At 40.1% G+C, this 24,194-nt stretch overlaps 2 protein-coding genes across 5 annotated transcripts in view; one reads left to right on the forward strand and one right to left on the reverse strand.

Annotated features, from left to right (window-relative positions):
• The window catches only part of cmss1 (cms1 ribosomal small subunit homolog), a 323,071-nt gene that overhangs the window by 88,059 nt on the left and 210,818 nt on the right, over positions 1-24,194 (forward strand). For 2 of the 3 annotated variants that reach the window (XM_059650229.1, XM_059650228.1), the window contains one exon: positions 7,876-7,932. The exons of the other annotated variant lie outside the window; for it this stretch is intronic. Coding sequence is in view for 1 of the 2 variants with exons in the window: in XM_059650228.1 (XP_059506211.1) it covers positions 7,876-7,932 (57 nt within the window). In the remaining variant the exon portion in view is untranslated. The remainder of the gene's footprint in view (positions 1-7,875; positions 7,933-24,194) is intronic. 3 annotated transcript variants of the gene reach the window in all.
• The window catches only part of filip1l (filamin A interacting protein 1-like), a 245,810-nt gene that overhangs the window by 75,429 nt on the left and 146,187 nt on the right, over positions 1-24,194 (reverse strand). The window lies entirely within an intron of this gene.

Here is a 24,194-nt window from a genome sequence, read left to right on the forward strand (position 1 = left end):
ATTTTACATGCCCATTCGACATGGCAGTCCCAGATAGTTGTGGAGCAATTCCTGAGTATGATCCAATGCCTTCAGAAAAAAAAGAGAGAATTGCAGAGGGAGCGGTAAGGAGAGAGTGAATTGTTCTGGAAATTCTCTCCTTCCATGAGAAGCAGGCTTATTATTGGTTTGCTTCATTTATTCTGTGCTGAACAATGTAGAAACTGGCAGCTAACAGCCTGTCACTGTCTAGAGCTGCCCAGTGTTGGATGTGTTATACTGTCTGTGGTTGAGAACTTCCTGTGCCGTAAATGGAGGTCCATGTTCTTGTCCATTTAAATTAAGTTGCCTTGCATGAGATCATTTCCTTTATTCTCAGAGAAACTATTAGCTGACTAGCTATTTTCCTATTTAATATTTGTTTCAGGAAGGTACAAATGGTGTAATGTATGTACAGCTTTTTCCTTTCACTTTACTACTCCCTCAGGAAAACCACAAATAAAACATTTTGTAAACCTTGGCACTTCTAGGTGGTGTGGAATTGGAGATAAACATGGTCCGCTTGTTGAGACAAAGACAAATTTGCTGTATAAATGCAAGAAATAGTTGTTGGGAATCAGATATACTCCTAAATAAATGGACAGCATGTGATCACAATGGCTGGTGTAATTTACATGTGCACTAAGTAAATGTAATGAGTTGGTTTCATTCCGAATGCTTGGAGCACTCCAGTTTCACATGCAATTTGTGATGGCAAGTCTTTGCTGGTTTTACACCAACTTCTAAAATCTGATTTCGATCTATTCTGAGTCAGTTGAGTGATTGTAAACACTGCAGTGTACAGGTACCTGACCACTGTCAGCTTGGATTCACCTAGGTATTTTATTTAGAGTAGCAACTACATTTACGTGTGTGAGGACAAGAAGTGATCACTTTCGCATTGTGAAGCCATGATGTTAAGTTTATATATCGGCTATAATCTCATTGAATGGCAGAAAAGACTTGAGGGGCAAAGTTGCCTCGTGTTGAATCTACATTATCCACTTGGTTAGTGGAATCATTAAACCAAATAAGTGTTTGCACACTTAATATAATATCAGGAATAAAACAAGTAAATTTACCTTCATGGATATGTTTTAGCATGGTCTCTGTCATGGCTACTACAAGCTGGGTCTGTCTGGTGTCTAATTTTCCAGGCAATAAAATCCAAAGTAAAGACAGGAAACATCATGGAAGAAGGAGAATTGCAGTATCGATGAAATACGTAATTACAATGGGAGAAAAAAGCTTTTAGAATTAGCTGGCAGTATAAACTGTTGGGAAGTACTGAGTGTCAGCAAAGGGATATGAAATTCTGGTAGAATTTTGGTTGCGTGCAGGAATGATGTAATGTCAGCATATATAAATAGAGCTTACAGAAGCATATAGCAAAAATAATGTGGTTATAATGGATGATTTTAATTTTCAGATGGCTGGGAAGAAATGAACGACAACTCCCAAAGGCACAAATTTTGAGTGTATGCAGGGCAGTTTTCAAAAAAAAAATCCAGAACTGATGAGAGAACAGGCTACACTCTGTTTAGAGATGAAAAGCAAAACAAAATCAAACAAAATCTGATGGCAAGGGAACATTTTGTGAGATGTGACCAAAAGCGTGGTTGAATTTGAAACTGGCAAGGAAGAATCATGCAGTAAGGCCTTCCTTCCATTTAATTAAGATAAACCTTTGAGAGATGATACACAAACTGATCACAGTAAAAAGGACTGAACTGTTAAATAGCCAATTAACGAGCAATGTGAAGCATTGGAAAGCATTGATTGGTAAAATACAAATGAACACATGAAAAGAAAAAGTTCAGCTCGTGCAGTTAAGCAACTGTGATCAATAAAAGAGGTAAGATGCTGTGAAAAGCTAAGAGAAAAGACTTAGACAAATGAAAATGAATCCAATGGATTTGAGAGCTGTTTAGATCACCAGAGAGATACATGAAGTATGAAGAATTGCAGGAAGTGCATATGAATAAAAGTATTGCAAAGGATAACTGCGAACAAATTTTTAAATGCATTATGATGAAAACACTAAATAGCAACACTAGTAAAAACATTATGACACATTACATCATAAAGTAAGGTTGAAAGAATCATTAGCAAACAGTAGTCCACTATCTAACATAACCATATCAAAGATCTCGTGTGTTGTGGACTTTTCAACTGACTCTGTGTTGGCAGTATTCTCCGAAAATATACACTGAGAAACAATGAGGTAATGCCATTTGTCAATCATAAACAAGTCTGTTTCCACTTATTCCCATGATCTGGTGTGGGAGATGGTGAGGGTCAGTGATTCTCACTGTTCACGTTTGTGAATAGCACAACTTTTACAGTCAACTATGAAGTCCTCAATCACCTAATTAAGTAACCCACTGTTGTAGACCAGACCAACCCTCAAAATGTTCAAAAGATGGTCTAGATGCTAACTTTTTCTTACTTTAAAGGCAAATGTAAGGTGTTGCATTCCAGGTACAATTTGATTGGTCAATTTATTGGATTTAAAAGAAAGAAGGAATTGGAATAACAACTATATTGGAAAAATCAACAGATTAATGGATACAACTATTACTAATTAACTGTTCTAATGTAGTAACATCTCATAAACACACCCATGGCAAAAGGCAAATTCTGAAAACAGATTGTCTCATATGCAACACTCGTGGCAGGAAGAAAGCCCTAGCTTTTGGCTGTAGCCATGAGAGGGAGAAATTAGCTTCCATTTCTTCCAGACCACAACAGCAACAAGTTAAAACTAAAATTCCTGCTTCTGTGGAGGCTTGACCGCACCCATTCAGGCTGCTTCTATTGTTCCAACTTAAAAAAAACTCAAGGCCTCATAAGCTGTTTACTCTAGTGGCTCCAGTAGATTGCTATACACTTCTGCCTTAAAACCTGGCTTCAAAAAAAAAGAACAGGATAAAATATACCTCTTGAAGCCATAGTATCGTCATGCCACACACTCTTTAAAGCAAATTAATGAGAATACTGCTTCTATCTTTCATCTTCCATTATGATAAGTGCATCATAAAAATTCAGCTGCCAATATTGTCAGTTGGTAAGAATCTTGTTCCATCATAGCTGCGCTCACTAGCACACATCAACTTCCAATACTTCTCTAAAATGTTGAACCTTGTATTCAAATTCTTCTGCAGCATTACTGTACCCTGTCTCTGTAACACCCTAACATCTTCTGAGAAGATTTGGACATCTTGCACAATCTTCATTTCTATCCCAACAATTAGAAGCCACAGTTTCAAATGTCTAAGTGCAAAGTACTGAAATACTTTTCTCAATCATCTCTCTCTCCTTGCAACTTATCTCATTTACAAAACTTTTGGTCATCTGTTTTAAAATTGCCTTTTTTTAGTCCATGACAAATTGGCATGATCAACTTTCCTGTGTAGCACCTTGTGACCTTTAGTATGTTTAAAGTGTTATACAAGTAGAAGTTGTATTGCGTGGAGAACATGATGGATTTGAAGCTTCTGGGAAATGTCTCATCTTGTAAAGTAAAGCATAATTTAGCAAATTATCTTTTCTTCAGTGTAGGTATACTTACCTTTACGATTGTATCTGCATTGTCCAATATCTTACTATATTTATATGGATTAGATGGAACCCACAAAATATATTAAGAAGATAGTCCAGACTCTAACTTTTTCCTATTTTACAGGTAATTGTAAGGCATTGGGTTCCGGATGCAATTCATTCGGTCAAACTGCCAGCTTGAAAAAAAAACACACTTCATTCATACGCAACAATAAAGTGCAGACAAAATATTAATAAAGGAAAAGAATTGGTTTAACTGTAATTCTATTGAAATGCTTTATAAAACCGTTCCAATATAGTAACATCCCGTAAACATGCCCTTGGCAAAGGCAAATTCAGTAAAATAGATTGTCTCACATTGCAATTCTAGCATCAGGAAGAGAATCACAGCTTTTCGCTGTAACAGAAAGAGGAATGAGTGCTTTGACATCTAGCTTCAAGATTCCAGCTACTGCTACTGAAATCTAAAACTTACTTGGATTTACTTGGAGATAAGGATCAAAGAACGTGAGGGCTAGTATATCTGCAGATGCCCACAGCCAGCCCAGACATACTCAAGATTAATACATAAATGTGCAGGTAGCAGTATTGGATTAAAGCACAAAATAAAGCAGTTAAGAGCAATTGAAATCTGTGACAGAATATGTTACCAGTGAACAGAATCTTAGATTACACAAGGCAGTTTGGGAGATAGAATGTCATTAGTTCTAGCAAGTGCTCTGAATTCACTCTTTGCTTTGTGTCACCTTCGCCTGATCTGTGACCTATTAACACACACACACACACACACACACACACACACACACACACACACACACACACGGTCTAGTGTACTCACGACAATAAAGTATTTTAAAGTATGTTCATAGTTTAGAATATTTGGTAAACACATCATCAAAACCAAGTATTGTGCTAGAAAATATAACTGTAGCTTCCTTCTCCACCTTCTGAGAAGGGCCTATGGGAAGATATGTCTTTGTATCCTGTTTTGTAAAATGTGTTTGTAGTCTTAAATTATAACTTGTAATTTCTTGTAACTTATGCTCGGAACCTAAATCCATGTACTAACTATGTTTCCTCCAGTCAGTTAATGCATTTTTATCGACTCTTTTCCATATGGAACACATGTTCAGAAGGAGCTCTGTTTAACTCAAAAATTTAGTAAACTTTATGTGCTCATTATTGCACAGTTATATTCAATATAGCATTAAGAGTTGTGTGATCAATTAACTATATTCAAAATTCCTGCTTGAGGTAGTCCCTGATTTAATCTTGGGCAGGAAATGAGTGTGCCTTCCTCCACATGAATCTAATCAAGAACAAGAGTTCTATTATGTGTTGCTGAAGGAGCCCTGGCCAGTTGTATTGACAGAATAAAGTTTCTCAAACTCAACAACACTTATGTGTCTTATTGAGCATGAGCATGTGTGAAAGCAAAATGTTACACTCAGATCTGTGAATAATTTAATAGTCTTAGAAATGTGGGCAATGGGTGCATTTTGCACTACTGAACAGATAAGGAAGCTGTGGGTGGAACGGATGTTCTACAAAATCAGTCATTTTCAGGAATACTATAAAATAGCATCTCCATTATCTTGCAGATTAGTCATTCAAACTTGATCTATAACTTGAAACCTCTGCCTAATATTGAGGTGTTTTGAGTACCATGTGGCTTTTCACCTCTTCTTGAGTTATGTTCAATCTCTGCTATTGAAATTTGAATGAAAACACTCTATTCAAGGACATTTGCTGTAAATAGTTATTACAAATGAATCTATTATTATTTAGAGAGGTAATATTTTACTTTTGAATGTATAAATTATTAAGACTATTCTTTTTGGTCATTATCCTAACAAAGACAACAACATCTACAAAGTTGTGAGTTAATTGTTTTAGAAGACCCTCTCTAAGTAGCTAGGCAACCATTAGTTATTTTTTGGTTTTTGAACGAATAATGCAGTAATGGTGCACCACCGCAGCAAAGATACACGTGCGAGCAAGCTGGGGAGGCAAGGTCATGAGGTTAGCGGTATTATGTCATTTGTATCAAATTGCCTGAAGAGGTAACATCATCTCATCTGGGTTTAATTCCTCAATATGTGGGGCGTGTTTTTCTTCAAAGAAGGAATATTACCCTGCAGATTACCCTTTATGGGAATGGGAAAATGCTGGAATTAATTGGAGCTGAAATTCCATTAACTTTGAGAGTTACTCTCTCGTGGTATATGGATAACCTTTGTAGGTCAAAATTAAGTTACAGTCCTTTGACTCATCTATTTTCCTGTAATCTATATTGCAAATTCAGTTAAATGGAAACCATATTAATATCAAATTTAAAAAAAAGAATATCAAAGAAGCTCAGAATGAGAGACCCACGGAATAAAGTTGTCATCCCATTCACAGTAAGTTACTCTGTTGCTGATGATCAAAATTAAAGAAGATTATTTGGACTATAATTAAGATACAGATATCAGTTTGCTCGCTGAGCTGGAAGGTTTGTTTTCAGACGTTTCTATTTATAAATAGAAAGCGGGACATAACACCGGCGCTTCACTGGAGGCTCACTGATGATGTTACCTAGAATGGTGACAAAACGTCTGAAAACGAACCTTGCAGCTCAGCGAGCAAACTCACATCCAGAACCTCAACCTGAGATACAAATCTTCTCAAAACTCAATAATTAAGATATTTAATAGCAGTGGAATTTTTGAGGTCTGGATGTCCCATCTGAGCTTTACAAATGTAAAACTTTGAGAGAGCAGCACAGATTTGAACAAGAATGGGGAATCCAATGTTGTTCTACTGCTGCCTTCTAAAATTTCAAATTGTTGGAAACCAGGCGGAAGTCTGAAAATTCAGTAAAATGCTTATAATGACAATAAAGTGTTACTCCTCAGTTAATGTGTCAGTATACTGTACTCACAATGCCATCGCAATCATCGCATGCAACCTGAGGTTATAAATGTCTTGGAGTCCATCTTACCTGGGGCAAAAGAGAAAGTCTCCATAGTCCAAGAGGAACACAGGGCTACTCTCCCATTTGAGAGTGACAACTGGAGATGTTTAACCTTAGGGTCACCACACTGTTAGCATCACTCTGTATCACAAATCAGCTGTCCAACCAACTAAGCTAAGGATTGCCCCTACCTGGGACTACTTGAAACATTACATACAATTGAAAGCAAGCTGCTGTTTGTAGCAACTCTAGACCAGGTACATGTCGGTGACTGTAATATTATGGATGACAGTGAATGGTAATAAACAATTTGTTGAATCTAAGGTTTTGGAGTAGATCTGTAGCTTGGGTTGTGGGTGTTGAGGTTGGTTGGCGTGCCGAGCTGGTTTATGGTTTTGCAGCCGTTTCGTTACCGAGCTTGGTAACATTCTCAGTGCAGCCTCCAATGAAGCGTCGGTGTGTTTTCCCACCTGTTTTTTCAACTCTGGGGTCTGTTGAGATGGATTGCCTCATTTCCAGTTTTCCTTCAGAGTGGACTGTATATGGGGTTGGGTTCAATGTGTTTATTAATAGCATGCTTTGTGTGGTGCCATGCTTCCATGATTTCTCTGCTTGTCTCTGCCTAACGTGTCCCAGGATCTTGGTGTTGTCCCAATCAAAGCCATGGCTCTCCTTGTCCATGTGGATTGAGATGAGTGAGTATTGGTCGTGTCTTTTTGTAGCCAGTTGGTGTTCATGTACTCTTGTTGTTCGTTTTCTTCCTGTTTGTCCGATGTAGTGTTTCTCACAGTCTCTGCAGGGGATTTTGTAGATGATATTGGTCCTTTCCATGTGAGTGGGTCTTTAGTTCGGTGAGATGCGACCAATACTCACTCATCTCAATCCACATGGAGAAAAAGAACTATGACATCGACTGGGACAACACCAAGATCCTGGGACAGGCTAGGCAGAGACAAGCACGAGAATTCCTGGAAGCATGGCTCTCCACGAAGATTTCTCCATGAGAAGAAACATCCCATCAGCTGTTTACCAAGCCCCTTCAGAATCTTGTGTGTTACAATATATTGAATTCCCTATTTCTAGTTAAACAGGAGTTTGTCAACTTTTCCCTGGAATCCCCATCTCCTCTGACCAAGCTCCTCTTTTAATTTGAACTGGATATTGTGCTCTTTGTATTTGTCTTTATGTGATCTCCTCCAATTTTCATGAAAGCAGACTGAGAAACACATGCAACCAATGTTTTCCTATCCATGTCTTAGCAACACTTGTTATAATTGATCGAGCGATGGGATGCGATTCTATGTGACAGTATCATTGAAAATAATGTTTTAATTTTCCAGAGTGGTGATCGTAACAGAAAGGAAGATTGAACTCTACCACACAGCAACAAAAAAAAAGGTATTGCCTGTATAAATTGACCATATTTAATTGGGGAACAATTTCCAATGCTGCAATATTTTTAGAATCATCTTGAACATGCAGACTCAACCCGAGGATATTGAGCCAACATGTACAAGTTAATTCCAAAAATAGCACCAAGATGTGGAACGTGAAGTATCTTGGGGAAATGTAGCCAGTTTGTGATCTTAAATAGGAAGTTATTATTTGTGGCCCTTGACAGTTATTAATGGAAAAACAGTCTCATTATTTACAGTCATGTTTGTATATATTTGAATTGCCTTCAGCAGGGTACTGTTATAAGTATTATAAAAAGTTGTAATGTTTGTAGCCCTTGTTAGCACATTAAATTGTTGCTTTTGAGAAGCCTGTGTAAAAAAGCTCATTGCAATGATTCAATATTAATTTTTGTTGTCCAAACACATTGAACTCTTCCTTTCTGATAAAGATTCATTTTTCAGCCATTTGTATTGTAATTGGATAAACTGATTGAATTTGTTGAAGATTCAATCCCCGGTTATTTATCATCTCTGCATCTATGAATAGGAAATGTTTAGAAGGATGTGGGCCAAGTGCAGGCAGATAGAGCTAACTTAGTTTGAGAAACTTGGTTGGATGGACGAATTGGACCAAAGGGCCAGTTTCTGTGCTCTATGATCCTATGATTCTATCTGAATACCTAATTTTATGGTGAAAGGACGGAGATTCAGGGAGGATTTGAGGCAAACCTTTTTCAACTACAGGCTGTGGGAATCTGAAAGGCACTGCCTCGGAGGGTACCTGAAGAGTGAAACCTCACAATCTTTAAAAAGTACTTTGATGAGCACATGGAAAGTCATAACATGCAAGGATATGGACCAAGTGCAGGAAAGTGGAACGAGTGTAGATTTAGAATAGCTTAGTCAGTGCAGACACGATGGCCCAAAGGGCCTCTTCTGTACTGTACAGTTCTGTGATTCTACTAATGATGGGACATAGAAAACTAGATGCTTGAATTTATATTGTGCAGTGTCCTGTTGTTGATATATCAAAGTATAGTAAGAATTATAAGTATTTCAACTAGCAGAAATGTAATTATTACATAAAAGAACATGTTAGTCTAAGAATTGAACATACAGTTTCCAATGAACAGTTGCTTCCTATCAGACAGAAAGACCAGAGATAGTAGGAACTGCCAATGCTGGAGAATCTGACATAACATGGTATGAAGCTGGATGAACACAGCAGGCCAAGCAGCATCAGAGGAGCAAGAAAGTTTGATGTTTCGGGTCGGGACCCTTCTTCAGAAATGGGAGAGGGGAAGGGGATTCTGAAATAAATAGGGAGACGGGGGAGGCGGATAGAAGATGGATAAAGGAGAAGGTAGGGTGAGAGGAGACAGACAGGTCAAAGAGGCGGGATTAGAGCCAATGAAAGTGAATGTGGGTGGGGAGCTATGGAGGGGATAGATCAGTCCAGGGAGGACGGACAGGTCAAGGTGGCGGGATGAGGTTAGTGGGTAGGAGATGGGGGTGGAGCTTGAGGTGGGAGGAATGGTTAGGGTTGGGGGGGGAATAGCTGGGCTGGTTTTGTTCGGGGGAGGGGAGATTTTGAAACTTGTGAAGTCCACATTGATACCCTTGGGCTGCAGGGTTCCCAAGCGAAATACGAGTTGCTGTTCCTGCATCTTTTGGGTGACGTCATTGCAGCAATGCAGGAGGCCCAGGAGGTTTGGACGCTTGGGGACCGCTTTGCGGAACACTTACGCTCGGTTCGCAAGAAACAAGTGCACTTCCCAGTCGCAAACCATTTCAACCCCCCTCTGCCCCCCCCCCACCAACCCACTCCTCAGACGACATGTCCATCCTTAAGCCCCACCCCTATCTCCTACCCACTAACCTCATCCCGCCACCTTGACCTGCCCGTCCTCCCTGGACTGACCTATCCCCTCCCTACCTCCCCATCTACGTTCACCGTCACTGGCTCTAACCCCGCCTCTTTTGACCTGTCTGTCTCCTCTCACCCGATCCTCTCCTTTATCCATCTTCTATCCGCCTTTCCCGTCTCCCTCTTTATTTCAGAATCCCCTTCCCTCCCCCATTTCTGAAGAAGGGTCCCGACCCGAAACATCAGACAAAACGACCAGATACTTTGGGCTGAATCTAGTAGAATACTGGGTGTATCGTGAGATGATGTCAAGTGACACTTTTCTTGAGGTCGGTAACAAGAAGTTGCATGGTTCCAGCAGAGTTCTGGATGTCAAGATGAGATTTTTGCAGTGGAATGGCGAGACCCCCATTAACCGAGATTATTGCTTGTTGTCAGCTGCATTAACTGCATCTCCAGATCTCACCTCATTAGTATGTAGCTTCCTATCCTAACCAGGATTGCCAACAAGTAAGGTGGAGCTGGTACCTAGCAACCTCAGCTTGCCACTGCCATCTGGGATGCCCAATGTACATATTTCAGGGCATGGTCCATGGAAAGCAATCACATCTCCCTCATGATATCTCCCTCATGCCCATGCACACTGGCATCATCCTGCCATGTCTGTGATCCACTTGAACAACTCTGCTGCACAGCTGTTTGGCCCTTGGTACACACTGGCAACTATCGTTGCAGTGCTGTTGTAAGAGCACTTTGCATACAGGGACAGGCACCCAGCTCACCCAATGTATCAGGCTGCGTCTCTGAACTGCTGACTTGCTACCTTAGTTCTCACTCACCTTCAACATACCTGAATGCTCACAGCATCCCTTTCTTGACCATTTTGTGCTTTGACACCCTCGCCGGAGCTACGAAGCTCACACACTACCGTGTCATACTGTGTAGCCTAGATACTAAACCTGGAAGATTGTCATGATCGTCAGCAGTTTCAGTCAAGTCAAGTCAGTCAGAGGGCCCAGGAGCAGTAAGTCAAAGGCAGCCTCCAAAACCAGTCCAGGAGCTTTGGCATCGCTGTTCAACAGCTTGGGGCACTCAGAGTCAGGATCTTCACCTCATAAGAGGGTAGGATGCAAGGCAACCTACCACCCATCTTGGCTCATTATCTAATATTATGGGATGATTCCTCCTGCAATGAAAGAAAGGGAGGTGAAAATGGATAGCGCAGCTGTTAGCGCTAGTGCAGGTGTCCCTTGTGAGGGAATACGCAGCACAGAGGACATGTACGCTTAGCAGTGTGGGAGTTGGGTTGATGAGAGAGAGTGAGGAAAGGTGTTGTATGCAATAGTGAGGTTTGTAGAACATGAGCATTAGTGGGAGATGAATGCATTTGCAGAAAGAGAGAGAGAGAGTGTGTGTGTGTGTGTGTGTGTGTGTGTGTGTGTGTGTGTGTGCGCGCGCGCGCGCGCGCGCGCGCATGCCACTGGGCATTTCTCCATATGGCTAAGGTGCATTAACCAGAATGGCAACTTTGGAGGTGCATTAACCAAAATGGCAACTTTGGAGCAGGCTCTGGTGTAGTCACAACTGCCAATCCTCAGAGAGGACGGCGACTCTATGCTGAACTACCCCATCCACCAAGATTTCCAAGTGCCTGTTAGCAAAGATGGCCCAGACGTGGCAGTCCAGCTGGCGAATCCTCTGGAATGCCATGTCCAGGACAAAGTCATGAACTGCGTTTGTCAGGGGTCACAACAGCTTTTTAACATGATATTGTCAGTGGAATAGTAATCCAGAGACTTAGGGAATGTTCTGGACACCTGAGATCGAATCCCACCATGAAATTAATGATGACCATGAAGTCAATGTCGATTGTTCTTTTAAAAAAGTCCCTCTGGTACACTAATGTCCTTGAGCAAAAGAAACAGATGTCCTAATCTGGTCTGGCCCACAGACTCACAACAGTAATATGGCTGACTTTTAACTGCTCTCCGAAATGGCCTAGCAAACCATCCAATTGAATCAACTGCTAGAAGGGAAGAAAACAGTGAAACCAGACAAATGACCTGACATACCGAAGGCACCAGAAATGACAAAGCCAAACTCAGGCCTGACAACCGTAACATCCGTGGCCTAGTGCCAAATGGGGAGGGCCATCTCACTGACTAGTCAAGCGATAGCCTTACATAGTTATGCTCACAGGACCATGCCTTGCAAACAATGCCCTTGACACTATTTTCACAATTCCTGGATATGTCTTCTCCTAACAGCAAGACAGATTGAGCAGAAGTGGTGGCACAACAGTATACACTTGGGAGACAGCTGCCCTTTGAGTCCTCAACGTTGACTCCAAACATCATAAAGTCCCATATCATCAGGTCAAAAATGGGCAAGGAAATCTCTTGCTGATTACTGCTTACCATCCTCTATTGTCTAATGAATCAGTATTCCACCATTTTGAACAGCAGTGGAAGGAAGCAGTCCAAATGGCAAGGTGCAGAATGTACTCTGGGTGGGGGATATCAATGTGGCTTAGCAGCAGCACTACTGATTGAGGTGGTCAGGTCTGAAAGGCATCACATCCAGAAGCATTCATCCTCTCCACCACTGCAGCTCAGTAGCAGCAGTGTATACTATCTACAAGATACACTGCAGAAATTCATCCAGGATCCATACACAGCAATTTCCAAATATGCGGCCACTTCCAAAAGGACAATTGTGGCAGATACATGGAAACACCACAAGTTGCAAGTTCCCTTTCACGTCATTAACCATTCTGAGTTGGAAATACATCACTTCCCTTCAGTGTCACTAAGTCTAAAATCTAAGCCTCCATCCATAATGACATTGTGTGTGGACCTACAGTAGATGGATTGCAGCAGTTTGCGAAGGCTGCTTATGACCACCTTCAGAATGCCAAGTAAGGATGGGCAATAAATGCTAGTCCAGCCTACGATACCTACATCAAATGAATGACTGATAAACAAACACAGTTTAGTGCAGAACAGGAAAGGGGGAGCCAGGTTGTGAATAAGTTGAAATTCAAAGAGGGTAAGTAATTGATGGCTGTCGAGGAAAGCATTAGATGAGTCATGTCTGAAGGTAACAAAGTCATAGCTGCTGGTTTCAGGAGCAGATTATTATGGACAGTGTGACCGAACGCTTGAAGGAGAATATCATTTCTCGAGGAGGAGGAGTGGAGGCACTTTGAGAGACAGCTCCAGACAGCGGATCTCACAGATGGATCGAAATAAAAGGGAATCCAAAGGCCTGAGCCAGAGAATGGATTACTGAAGTGGGTCAAAGTAAGGGAAAATTCACAAGAGACCAGTTCCAATAGAATAGAATAGAAGGAAGCTTGTAGCTTGGTATGATTGATTATGGGTGATGAAAATTATAAATTTGATTTATTGTGGGTTAGCGCACTGGAATGTGAAGTATGGTTATTGGTTAAGTATGTACTTATTCGGATTATTACTGTTGTAGCTGAATGGAATGTGCTTTTTCCTCAGAAATTCTATTTTAGTCTTACCAGTAGTAGTTTAAACAACTAAATTAATGAAAGAAATACATTTTCTCAAAATTACAGATAGGTCAGTACAGTATCCATATTTATAAAAGAAAATATTTTAGCAAATTCATAATAGACAAGACAGTACATTGCTAGTACATAGATCAGACCAAGGATTATCAAATGAACGATTTTATTTTCACATGTATTTAGAAAAAAAACAGTGAAAAGTGTTTTGTCACCACAGTTGGCGCCATTTTAGATTACCAAATGAATAAAAATAAATTACTTTAATGGAGTTTTATCCTATTGTGAGCCTCAGCAGAGTCTTTCACAGAGCAGTCACGTCGAACTGCAGCCTAAGAGTCTTTTTTCTCTGGTGTATATTTGCATCCAGTAGGTACCAACATTTCTGGAGTATGACTCATTGGCTGTAGCCTGTTGGAGGCCTCACTTACTGGGAATGACCTTCATTTGGAATGGGTGGGAGCGAGTACTTGGAAGTAAGCTCTGTATTTCTTTGTTAGAAATATTGAACATAGTTTGAACAGTTCCCACAGCAACACACATCATCTGACTTTGGTTCAAAAGAGCAAAAATGGTGTCTGGGGTACAATTTTCGTTTGTAATGATGTCTGGAGACTGCTGACTTTTCAAAATAAAAATTAGGTTTTTTGTTGCCAGTTACTAACGCTTGAGAACTCTGCATAGTTTAACCAGTCTATGAAGGAGGAAGAGAAACTGAGATTTACACATTTTACCAACTCCAGTTATGTAGTAATAGTAAACTAAAAATGACTGAAAATCCATGGACCTGATATTCTGGTGTGTGTGCCAGAATGGATCTGGTGTTAATCCCAACAAAGAGTGCAAGGTCAATGAGAGGACATGGATTTGTATCCATATGGAATGGGTTCGTATTCCATCAGATATACCACTGCAGACTTTGGATTTGCCTTTACCATTACAGTCACTCTATTCATTGTCCATGTGTGCCATCCAACTGTATGATAGAAGAACTCAGTCCTGTGTTTACCTTGTCCAGTCTTCTTAGAATTTTAATGGCCTCTAAGAGATTCCTTTCTCATTCTTCTAAACTCCAGTGAATGTAGTCTCTCTTCATCAGTCAGTCTGTCATTCCCAACATCAGTCATAAACATTTGTTGCACTCCCTCTATAGTTAGAACATCATTCCTCAGATAAGGAGACCAAAGCTGCACACAGTACTCCAGGTATGGTCTCTCAAAGGCCCTGTACAATTGCAGCTAAAATCCTTGTTGCTGTACTCGAATCCTCTCACTATGAAAGCCAAGATATCATTTGCTTTCTTCACTGCTTTCTGCACCTGCATACTTTCATGTAGAAGGTCAAGCACATCTCATTGCATTTTCCATTTTCCCAATCTGTTTTCATTCAGGTAATAATCTGCTTTCCTGTTTGTGCTACCAAAGTAGATACCTTCATATTTATCCACGTTATATTTCAAGTGTCGTACATTTGCCCAATTACTCAACTTGTTCAAATAACATTGAATCACATCATGACTGATCTGATTGGAGATAATGGGAACTGCAGATGCTGGAGAATTCCAAGATAATAAAATGTGAGGCTGGATGAACACAGCAGGCCAAGCAGCATCTCAGGAGCATAAAAGCTGACGTTTCGGGCCTAGACCCTTCATCAGAGAGGGGTCTCTGATGAAGGGTCTAGGCCCGAAACGTCAGCTTTTGTGCTCCTGAGATGCTGCTTGGCCTGCTGTGTTCATCCAGCCTCACATTTTATTATCTATGACTGATCTGATTGTAGTGTAAAATCTGGATTACTGCCTACTCCTGATAATCCTCGCCTCCATTGTTCATCAAGAATCTAACTCCCTCTACTTTAAGAATAATATGTGAACCTGCTCCCAAGACTCTCCAGGAAGCAGCCCTGGGTGGAGGCTGGCGCGGGGGAAGCAGCCCTGGGTGGATGCCAGTGCGGGGGAAGCAGCCCTGGGTAGAGGCCATTGCGGGGGAAGTGGTCCTTGGGCAGCGGCTGGCACAGGAGAAGCAGCCCTGGAACTTAGCTTGGAGCAGTTGAGAGCCAGTATAGAGTGGACCAAAGGTTTGGTGCCGAGTAGGGACGTTTGTTGGATTGGGGTCTGGAGCGGGTGGTTAGACCATGTGAGGAAGCCCCTGCGCTGAGCTGCTGCTATGTAATGTTTATTTGGAACTTTTTTTAAAATCTGTCTGTAATGCCAATTCTTTGACAATGTTTTATTTCTAACTTATTTCTTAAACACTGGAAAATAATGCAACTACTTTTCTTTTTGTTCCACTTTTGTATCTAAGATTTGTACCTAAGATGGCACCATAAGAGGTGACATTGTAAAACTTGTCACTGTACTCGTGTACTTCTGTGTTTGAGTACACATGACAAGAAAGGATATTCTATTCTGTTCACCTACATTAACTAGCTGTTGCTCTGAATTCTCTGCTGGACCCATTTAGACTTGGCGCTCTTCAGAGTGTATACATGTAGTGCATGTCATTTGTGACTTGGACAAGAGTAAGTGGCCAAATGTGTGGCCAAGAAGGGGTCACCTAGATAAGTGTATGGTTATCCACTTTGGTAGCCAAAGCAGGGAGGCAGATTATTATCTGAATGGTGATTGAGAAAGAGGGTGGTACAGTGATATTACCATTCTGTAATTTTGAGGATTTGATCCATATTTCACAAGGTCAGGCCAGCTGTTGTCTTCTCCCATGGCTCTAACCTTGAGCATCATCTTCAGTGTTGATTCCTTCTTCCATTCTTACACCAGTTCTTCACTAACACCAAATTCCTCGCTGCAGCAGTTATGTGATGCTTTGGCAAACTTTATGACTTTTAGCTGGAAGCTAACTTCATATTGAATTATTTTTGCTTTGAAACTTACAAAATTCTTAAAGGGCCAGACTGGATGAATTTAGATAGATAGGATATTTCATCTGTTTGGTGATTGTAGAACCAGGAAACATAATCTGAAGATAAAGGGCAAGCCATTTACCATTGACATGAGGAGGAATTTCTGCACTCTGAGGATGGGTGAATCTTTGTGGAATTTTCTACCCTGGAGGTCTGTGGAAGTTTAGTCATTAGACAGGTTCAAGACAGACTAATGACATTCAGTAATATGGAGATAGTGCAGACAAATTTCCCTGAGGAGACAATCATCCATGACCCACTTTGGTGGATCCATTCTGAAGGAAGAGTCACTGGACGCAAACCATTAAATCTGCTGTCTCTCCATAGATGCTACCAAACCTGCTGAGATTTTACAGCAATTTCTGTTTTCGATTCAGAATGATGAGAGAAGCTTGATGGGCTGAATAACTTGCTCCTGTTCCTTTCTGTGTTTGAGCTAAAAAATTAAGGCTGATTTTTAATCCAAATGTCACCCTAAACATGCATTTGTTAGCTGAAAATTGAGAGCTTGAGCTATATACCATAGAGACTGCATTGTGTATTTTGATACCAATAAAAATGGATTTGGGTCAGGTTGACTAGTACACCAGCTCAACTTATGTACTAATCTACAGTAAGGGATTTTAGTAGCAATGTCTGTCTAACAAATTTGAGCTTTTTTTTAACAACTCTTTCTGAACATAATCCTGTTTTAGTCTCAAATAAGATTGCCTTATTGAATTATAATTCTTTGACAAAGACTGTTATTTGTTAGAGGCAATGTCTGAACTTGACGTTGGTGATGTTTTTATTGAACATTGCCACAATGTCTTATTTGGTACATTTGCAGTTTGTGAAAGCTCTACTTATAGAAATTTTGTGATTGTTTGTGGTGTTTCTCATAGCTTGCAAAGATTTACAAGTTAAACTTAAAATTTACTAGCAGTGTAGCAACGACGGATGACTCATTGAAAACAATGTAGTGTTGCTCTCTGTCTTTGTCCTCAGGAGAGCATTTAACACTAAACAAATGCTTCAGTATGGAATCAACTGAGCAGCTTCAAGTTACATACCTATTGGGCATTTACAAATAGCAGTCTCAAGGGTCCAGAACATCACAGTATTGAATGGTGTATTGCACTTTGAAAATTCTACTGCATGTCAAAAATGTCAAAATAACAACTTCATAAGCCCTTTCAATATGATGAACGCCACAAGTCAGGAAAAGAAAAGTTATAGCTAATAATTATTCACTACTCTTATGCCCTGTAACTCAGCTGCATAAACTGATTTATGAACTTTTGCTGCCAATATCCTTTCTAAACCTTAATGAGAAAGTTAAAACTTTCATTGAAGAAAAATGGCTTTTCAGTAGGCATTACTACATTCCTTTGTTTGCTATTCAGGCAGAGGTGTTAATTCAAATAAACAGCTTAATGCTTGCATGAAGAAAGCAGACATAGGATTGCTGTACAAAACTGTCTTGTTTGTTAATTATCACCCCAGATCCTAGAAAACTTGCTGCAAATTATTGATTTGCCGGGTGGGTTAAAGAATACTGAGAGAAATAGAGTTGACATTTCCAGTCCAATGTGACAAAGAGTGAGATCAGACTTGAACCGTTAATTCCACCTCTCCCTCCACAGATTCTACCAGACATGTTGAGTTTCCCCACTATTTTCTGTACTTTTTCCAGATACCTCGCATCCGCAGTACTTTCCTTTCATTTAAGCATTGCTGACATTTGGGAAACAATTCCTGATCTGAGAAGTATAAATTCAAACTATGCCCCTATTCCCTTCTCAAATCATTTTATGGCCATGGATGTTAATTCTGAGAAAGAAACATTCCTCCTATTTCAGGCATATGTTTTCAGTAGTGAGCGTCACTGTTCAGATATAGCACAACATAACAAAGAGTAAAGCTACCTATACTGTACCATAAATACTAAAGAACACTGCATCTGCTTTGCATCAATGTGACATTGTTTTTCAATTTCCTTACCATAGTGTGACCTCTCTGTCTGAAACTGACAATTAATGCCAAAAAAGTGATGGCTTTGTTTTGTAGATCCAAGTTTAGTAGTGGAAGCTGGATTAATGCTGCCTAAACTCATTTTAGACAAGATTTTTACAGCCACTAAGAAACAGAACAGCAAAATGCCAGCAATTAGTATCCTACATTGCTCATATGACTATTTGTACTTGATTGCCTATTTTGGATTAGCTTCACCGAATACAACGTTTCTTCAGTTCAAAATAAAGATGAAATGGATTGTTTAAAGGTTCCCCCTCTGGATGGCCTGTATGCATGGTAGGGAAGAACACAAAGCCATTCAGTGAACGTTTTACTGCTTTCCTGCTTTTCCTTGACATATCTGCAATTTTAAAGTGTGGGGTCAGTTAAGTAAGCCCTAGGCTCAGTTGAGACCATTAGGTGGCCACTCGTGCCTGTTCCCTCATGGCTACAATTTTTAAGCAAGTGGGAGAAATTCACAGGCCGGGGGTGCTGCTGGTGTTTGGTGGAAAAAAATGAGCAGAACTGGGCACAACATTCCAGTTGTGGCCTATCTGGTGTTTTATATAGTTCCATAACCTCCTTACTCTTGTATTCAATGCCTTGGCAAATATCCCGTATGCGTTCTTTATCACTTTGCCACCCTGGTACCTTCAGTGATCCGTGGAAATACACACCAAGGTCACTTTTATCCTCAGTACATTCCAGGGTCCTATCATTCATTGTGTCAGCACTTGTCTTGTTAGCCTTTCGCAAGTGCATTACACTTTTCCGGCTGGAATTCCATTCGCCGTTGCTCTGCCTATCTGAGCCCATTGATGTCCTCCTGCAGTTTTTGGCTCTCCTACTCCATATTTACCATCCTACTAATTTTCATGCCCCCTGCAAACTTCTTGATCACACTTCCTACAGTTAAATGCTGTATTGTTCTTGTGCTCACCACAAACAGCAAGTGTCCCATCACTCAGTCCTTCAGAATCCTGTCACAGTAACATCCCTTTACCATGACCATTACCTTAGTCTTTCTACCTGAGCTGATTTTCGATCTAACAGATGAAGGTAAACAAGCCATACACTTCCTTTACCGCCTTATGCACTTACATTGCCACTTTCGGGGAGCTATGGACATGCACCCCGAATATCCCTCTGTAAATCAATGCTCCTAAACGTCCTGCTATTTACTGTATAGTTGTCTGGATTGGAGTGTATTAGCTATAAGGAAAGGTTGAACAAACTTGGATTGTTTTTGCTAGAGTGTAGAAAGCTGAGGAGCGACATTATAGAAGTATTGGGCTTTCCCCTGGATACAATTGAAAATTTTCCTCCCCTCTAACTTGAACACTAAAGCTATCCCAGTTAATGGTCGGGTAATTAAAATTCCCAACAGTTGCCTTATTTATTTATGCTTACACTTCTGAGGTTTGAGTACATATTTAATACCCGAACTCTCCCTGACTGTGTGGGGTCCTACAGTACACACCTAATTCAGAAGTGTCGAGACCTGAAACATCAGCTTTCCTGCTCCTCTGATGCTACTTGGCCTGCTGTGTTCATCCAGCTCTACACCTTGTTATCTTAGATTCTCCAGCATTGGTAGTTCCCACTATCTCTGTATTGTGTTTGCTCGTTTTGTGCTTTTCTAATTCTACCCATATGACCCAAATTGTCAGGAAAGCATGATATCAAGAAATATATTTTATAAATTAAAATTAAACTTTTTACATGTAATTAAGAAAACATCTGATAAGTAATTCAGTAGTCTTCCTGATAGGATTTCAGAATCAGAAACCATTGAGTCTTTCAAATACATCTCAATTATAGTTGAAGTGGGGACTGGTCCGCTTCCAAACCTCAGAATCTTTTTGTGTACATTACAGAGTTTTGAAGTATTCATAATCCAGTTGTGGACCCATCAATTAGTTAGGGGATGTTCTTTCCTTGGAGATGTTTTACAACAGGCTGATTGATCTCTTCCTGAGGGGGCGTTCAAGACTGACCAGCTCAAAATTTAAAGAACAAGGCTGGGCCAGCAATTACTTTTGGTTAAGTCCTTTGAACAGAACAACACGGAGAAGTTTGTGATCACTGGCTGAATTTTCTTTGGGAACATTAAAGGATGAAATTCGAATTAATAACTGGAATAACTTCCATTGATGTGTTCATAAAAAAGATGCTTCCAATTTCAGGATGTGCAACCATTTTGACATGCAGGAAAAGCAACAATCAATGTGTGCACAGAAATTTCTCACAGCAATCTGTTAGTGACTGTTTCAGTGACGGATTTTGGTCAGGGTCTCAGAAGTGTGAGTAAGGGCTTAGGGTCTTAGGACAGGCTGCTTTGGGCAAGATTATGGGTTGGAAATGATGCTGTTTTAGCGAAAGTGCTGTTGTGTAGTCAGAAACATATCTCTAGGTTATGAGCAACTTGGCTTGGCCTCAGAGGATTGGCATGGAGCGGGATGGGGTCAGTAGCATGGAAATTGATGATGTAATAAGGATTTACAAAAATTGCTTCAGCTTTCTTCATATATAGTTGGAAAAGTTTCTGTTCCTCCGGTCCTGGATATCAGACAAGCTGTGTGAAAGTCTGGAGACAAGTAGAGGGATTAAGAGAGATGGAGGTGAGATGGAGCTGGTTATTATCAGTGTAGACATGGACTGCTTTTGAATGTTTTTTCTAGAGTTGGGAGTGGTGGTGCACAGCCTGTCAGTGTGAAATAGGAGCAGATAGTTTCTTGCAAATATGATGAGGAAGGATAGTTTACCTTCATCACAGTCAACTCGAATGTCATTTGTGACATTGCTAATGGCCGTTTTGGTACTGGTGAAGGAGTTGGAATGGAATCCTGATTGAAGGGATTCAAACGAACTTCTGTGAAAGGTGAAGATGGTATTGAGAAGTAGCAACACATTCCAAGATTTTGGAGAGGAATGGGTGGTTGGAGAACTGGCTGTGGATTGCAACTAGAGTGGCGTCAAGAATTTCTTTTCATTTGAGCAGTGTCGCGATGCCTGCAGAATTGAAAACGTTTAGAGCCATACTTGTGGTGAGGAACTGTTTACTGTGTTTGCTAATATAGAAGCCAGGATGGACAACAATTTAATCAGGATCAAACTAGGTAAAAAAAGTTGAGTTTCATTAACGAAGACCTGCTCACTTTTGAAGTTCCTTTAGAATTTCTGTTCTAGAGCCAAATCCTTGCAACTCATCTCCATGTCAACGCAATTTTTCACTGTGTGACTTTGATTAAAATGTAGTCAGTGGGTGAGAACACCTTTCCCCATCATCTTCCTTACCCAAACTTCCAAAATGGCAGTATGTCCCTGACTAAATTACTCACTGATCTCTCCTACAGCTCTTCTGGTACTTGTTTTTCCTTTGAGCACCTCACTTGGTCCCACCTATCTTGTTCATCTTTTCAGTTTTCATTATCAACTACCTCATTCAAGTAGCAGTCCAGTTTTCTTGTCTAAGATATTCTCCTTAAAATTCATCATGTTCAGTGATCTTCATCTCTCTCGCAACTCCCCTTAATTTTTGGCACTCCTTCCTGCACTCCCTGAACTTTTCCCTCCAAAACTCACACTGATGGTTGTGCCATTTCAGGTGACCTCTCAATTCATTGTCCTGATCACACTCACGGCTTATCAATGGTAAGATTATTTGATCTATCACTGCTCACAGCTGAGGAAGGAAGAACTGCAAGGGATTAGGGCTAAGGAGGAACAGATAGCAAAGAGTTTACAAGGGGATGATGGAAGTAACAAGAATGCTGAAAGTAATTTGAAAGAAAGAGAAATAAGTCAGGATGATGACTATTGAGAGATTGGAAACTCAGAATTGCAATACAAGTATATTGAAACCATCTTCACATTATATACTTTTGCAATTTTCAATACATTCCTATAAATCAAAATAAATGAAATAATTATCTTCTTTGAGCAGTTACATTAGGTTCAGCTAGGCAAGGATAAAGTGCGAAAGAGCAAGCATATTTGTACAATAACCTCTTAACTATTTCATGTTTCAGATTACATGACCTCTCTGTTGTACTTCAGGGACTCCTTAGAAGTGGTATGATGCAGCTCAATGTATTTCTGTAGTGAAGTACTTAAAGCAAACAAAAACAGATGTTTCCTGTGATGGACATAATTGAATATCATGCCATGCTTGTGTTGTGAAACGCTGCAGTTTACAGCTTGCTTGATTCCATGAAATTCTATATAAGGCCACATTTTCAAAAACTAGGCTTTCACTTCAAAGTTATAATCTGTGGTCCATTTGTTGGAGCATTCCGTAACTACTATGTAAACTTATTGCAATATTGTGCAATTAGAATGGGAAGAAATAAGAAACTTATGTAATTAGAATGGAATTTAGTTTTGACTTTTTATTACAAAGCTCAACTAGACCAGTAGTGTACTAACTAAGGTTTTATAAATTTAGAAATTTGCTGGTTTCTGAGCAACAAGAAAAAGGATCAAATATAAATATGCCATAACTTTTAATTTGCTTACAAGCCATCTTAACATATTTATAGCAAAAACATTTCCTGTTGCTGAGACAATGGAAAGTTTGCCAATATTTCTGTGGTTGTTGATGTCACCATAGTTGCACACACACAGATGAATGGAAATATGTGTGTTGCATGTGAGATAACCCAACTCCCCAAATTGTGGTTTGCTTAGTATTGTAATGCTCACTATTGAGACCACAATTAAGAATTGATAGCATAGCAGCTGGTGCTTCCAGTCATTTACATGATTCAAAACAAGCAATCTTATAGCTGCACCAACAAAGCCATTATCATGAAGGCTCCACCTTCTCAACCTTGCTCCTCATCTGACACATGGTGGTCCTCAGGTTAAATTGCTACAAGTTGTCTCCCTCCATTATGAGAGGGCATTCCCATGATCCACTGGGACTATGGCGACATTTACCTTTACCTATTGTTTGCATGTTTGCCATTAGATCATCTGTTCTGACAAATATTTTAGTTACCAAACAAATTCAAGAGACTACCAAAGGAAGTTAAATGAACAGTGAGTTTTGAGAAGATTTGTAGCTCAGGTTGAGGTTCTGGATGTGAGTTTGCTCGCTGAGCTGGAAGGTTAGTTTTCAGACGTTTCGTCACCATTCTAGGTAACATCATCAGTGAGACTCCGAAGAAGCTTCACCAGAGGCTCACTGATGATGTTACCTAGAATGGTGAAAACTAACCTTCTAGCTCAGCGAGCAAACTCACATCCTTAAATGAACAGTGTTCTTTGAAGGAAAATTTGTACATCTCAGTATTTCAACACCAAACTATTCTCCTGCCTCTTAGCTGGCTGTAGGATTGAAAAAAAAATCTATTGAAACGTAACATCCATACATCATTCATTCTCCTCTACTCATCAACCTCCTTTGGCTCCTGGTCTTGCAACACCTCAATTTTTTTTTAAGATATTTAAGGGATCACGTAGCATCTGTGGGGAACAAGAACAAAAGACAAAGTTTGTGATGCCATGGAGGGGAGGGCAGGAGAGTGGAATGACAAAATAATTTGTGGCATTGGAAAAAGTGAAAAGAAAAATGTCAGTTAAGGTGTGAACGGCTGGATTACAGCAGTCCAAATGCAAAGTGAAAGACGTTTTTAAAAACCAAGCTAACAACAAAAGGGAAACAAGCCGGATGCAGGGGTTATGATATGAAGTTTTGAACTCCAGTTTCAAAGTCTGTAGACAGTTGAGATGAAAGATGGGTTGTTTCTCAAGCTTCTGTTGAGCTTCTTTGAAACAATTGTTCAGGTCAAATGATGAAAGGTTAGAGTTGGTGCAAGGTTAAGAATTGAATTACTAAGTGACACAAAACACAGAGGCATTCTTGTAGACTTTATCATATAGCGGCAACTAAGTGTATCTTTGGCCTTCCCAGTGTAGAAAATAGTGGCAGTAAATACAATG

The sequence above is a fragment of the Stegostoma tigrinum genome, chromosome 12, assembly GCF_030684315.1.
Source record: "Stegostoma tigrinum isolate sSteTig4 chromosome 12, sSteTig4.hap1, whole genome shotgun sequence".
Taxonomy (NCBI): Eukaryota; Metazoa; Chordata; class Chondrichthyes; order Orectolobiformes; family Stegostomatidae; genus Stegostoma; species Stegostoma tigrinum.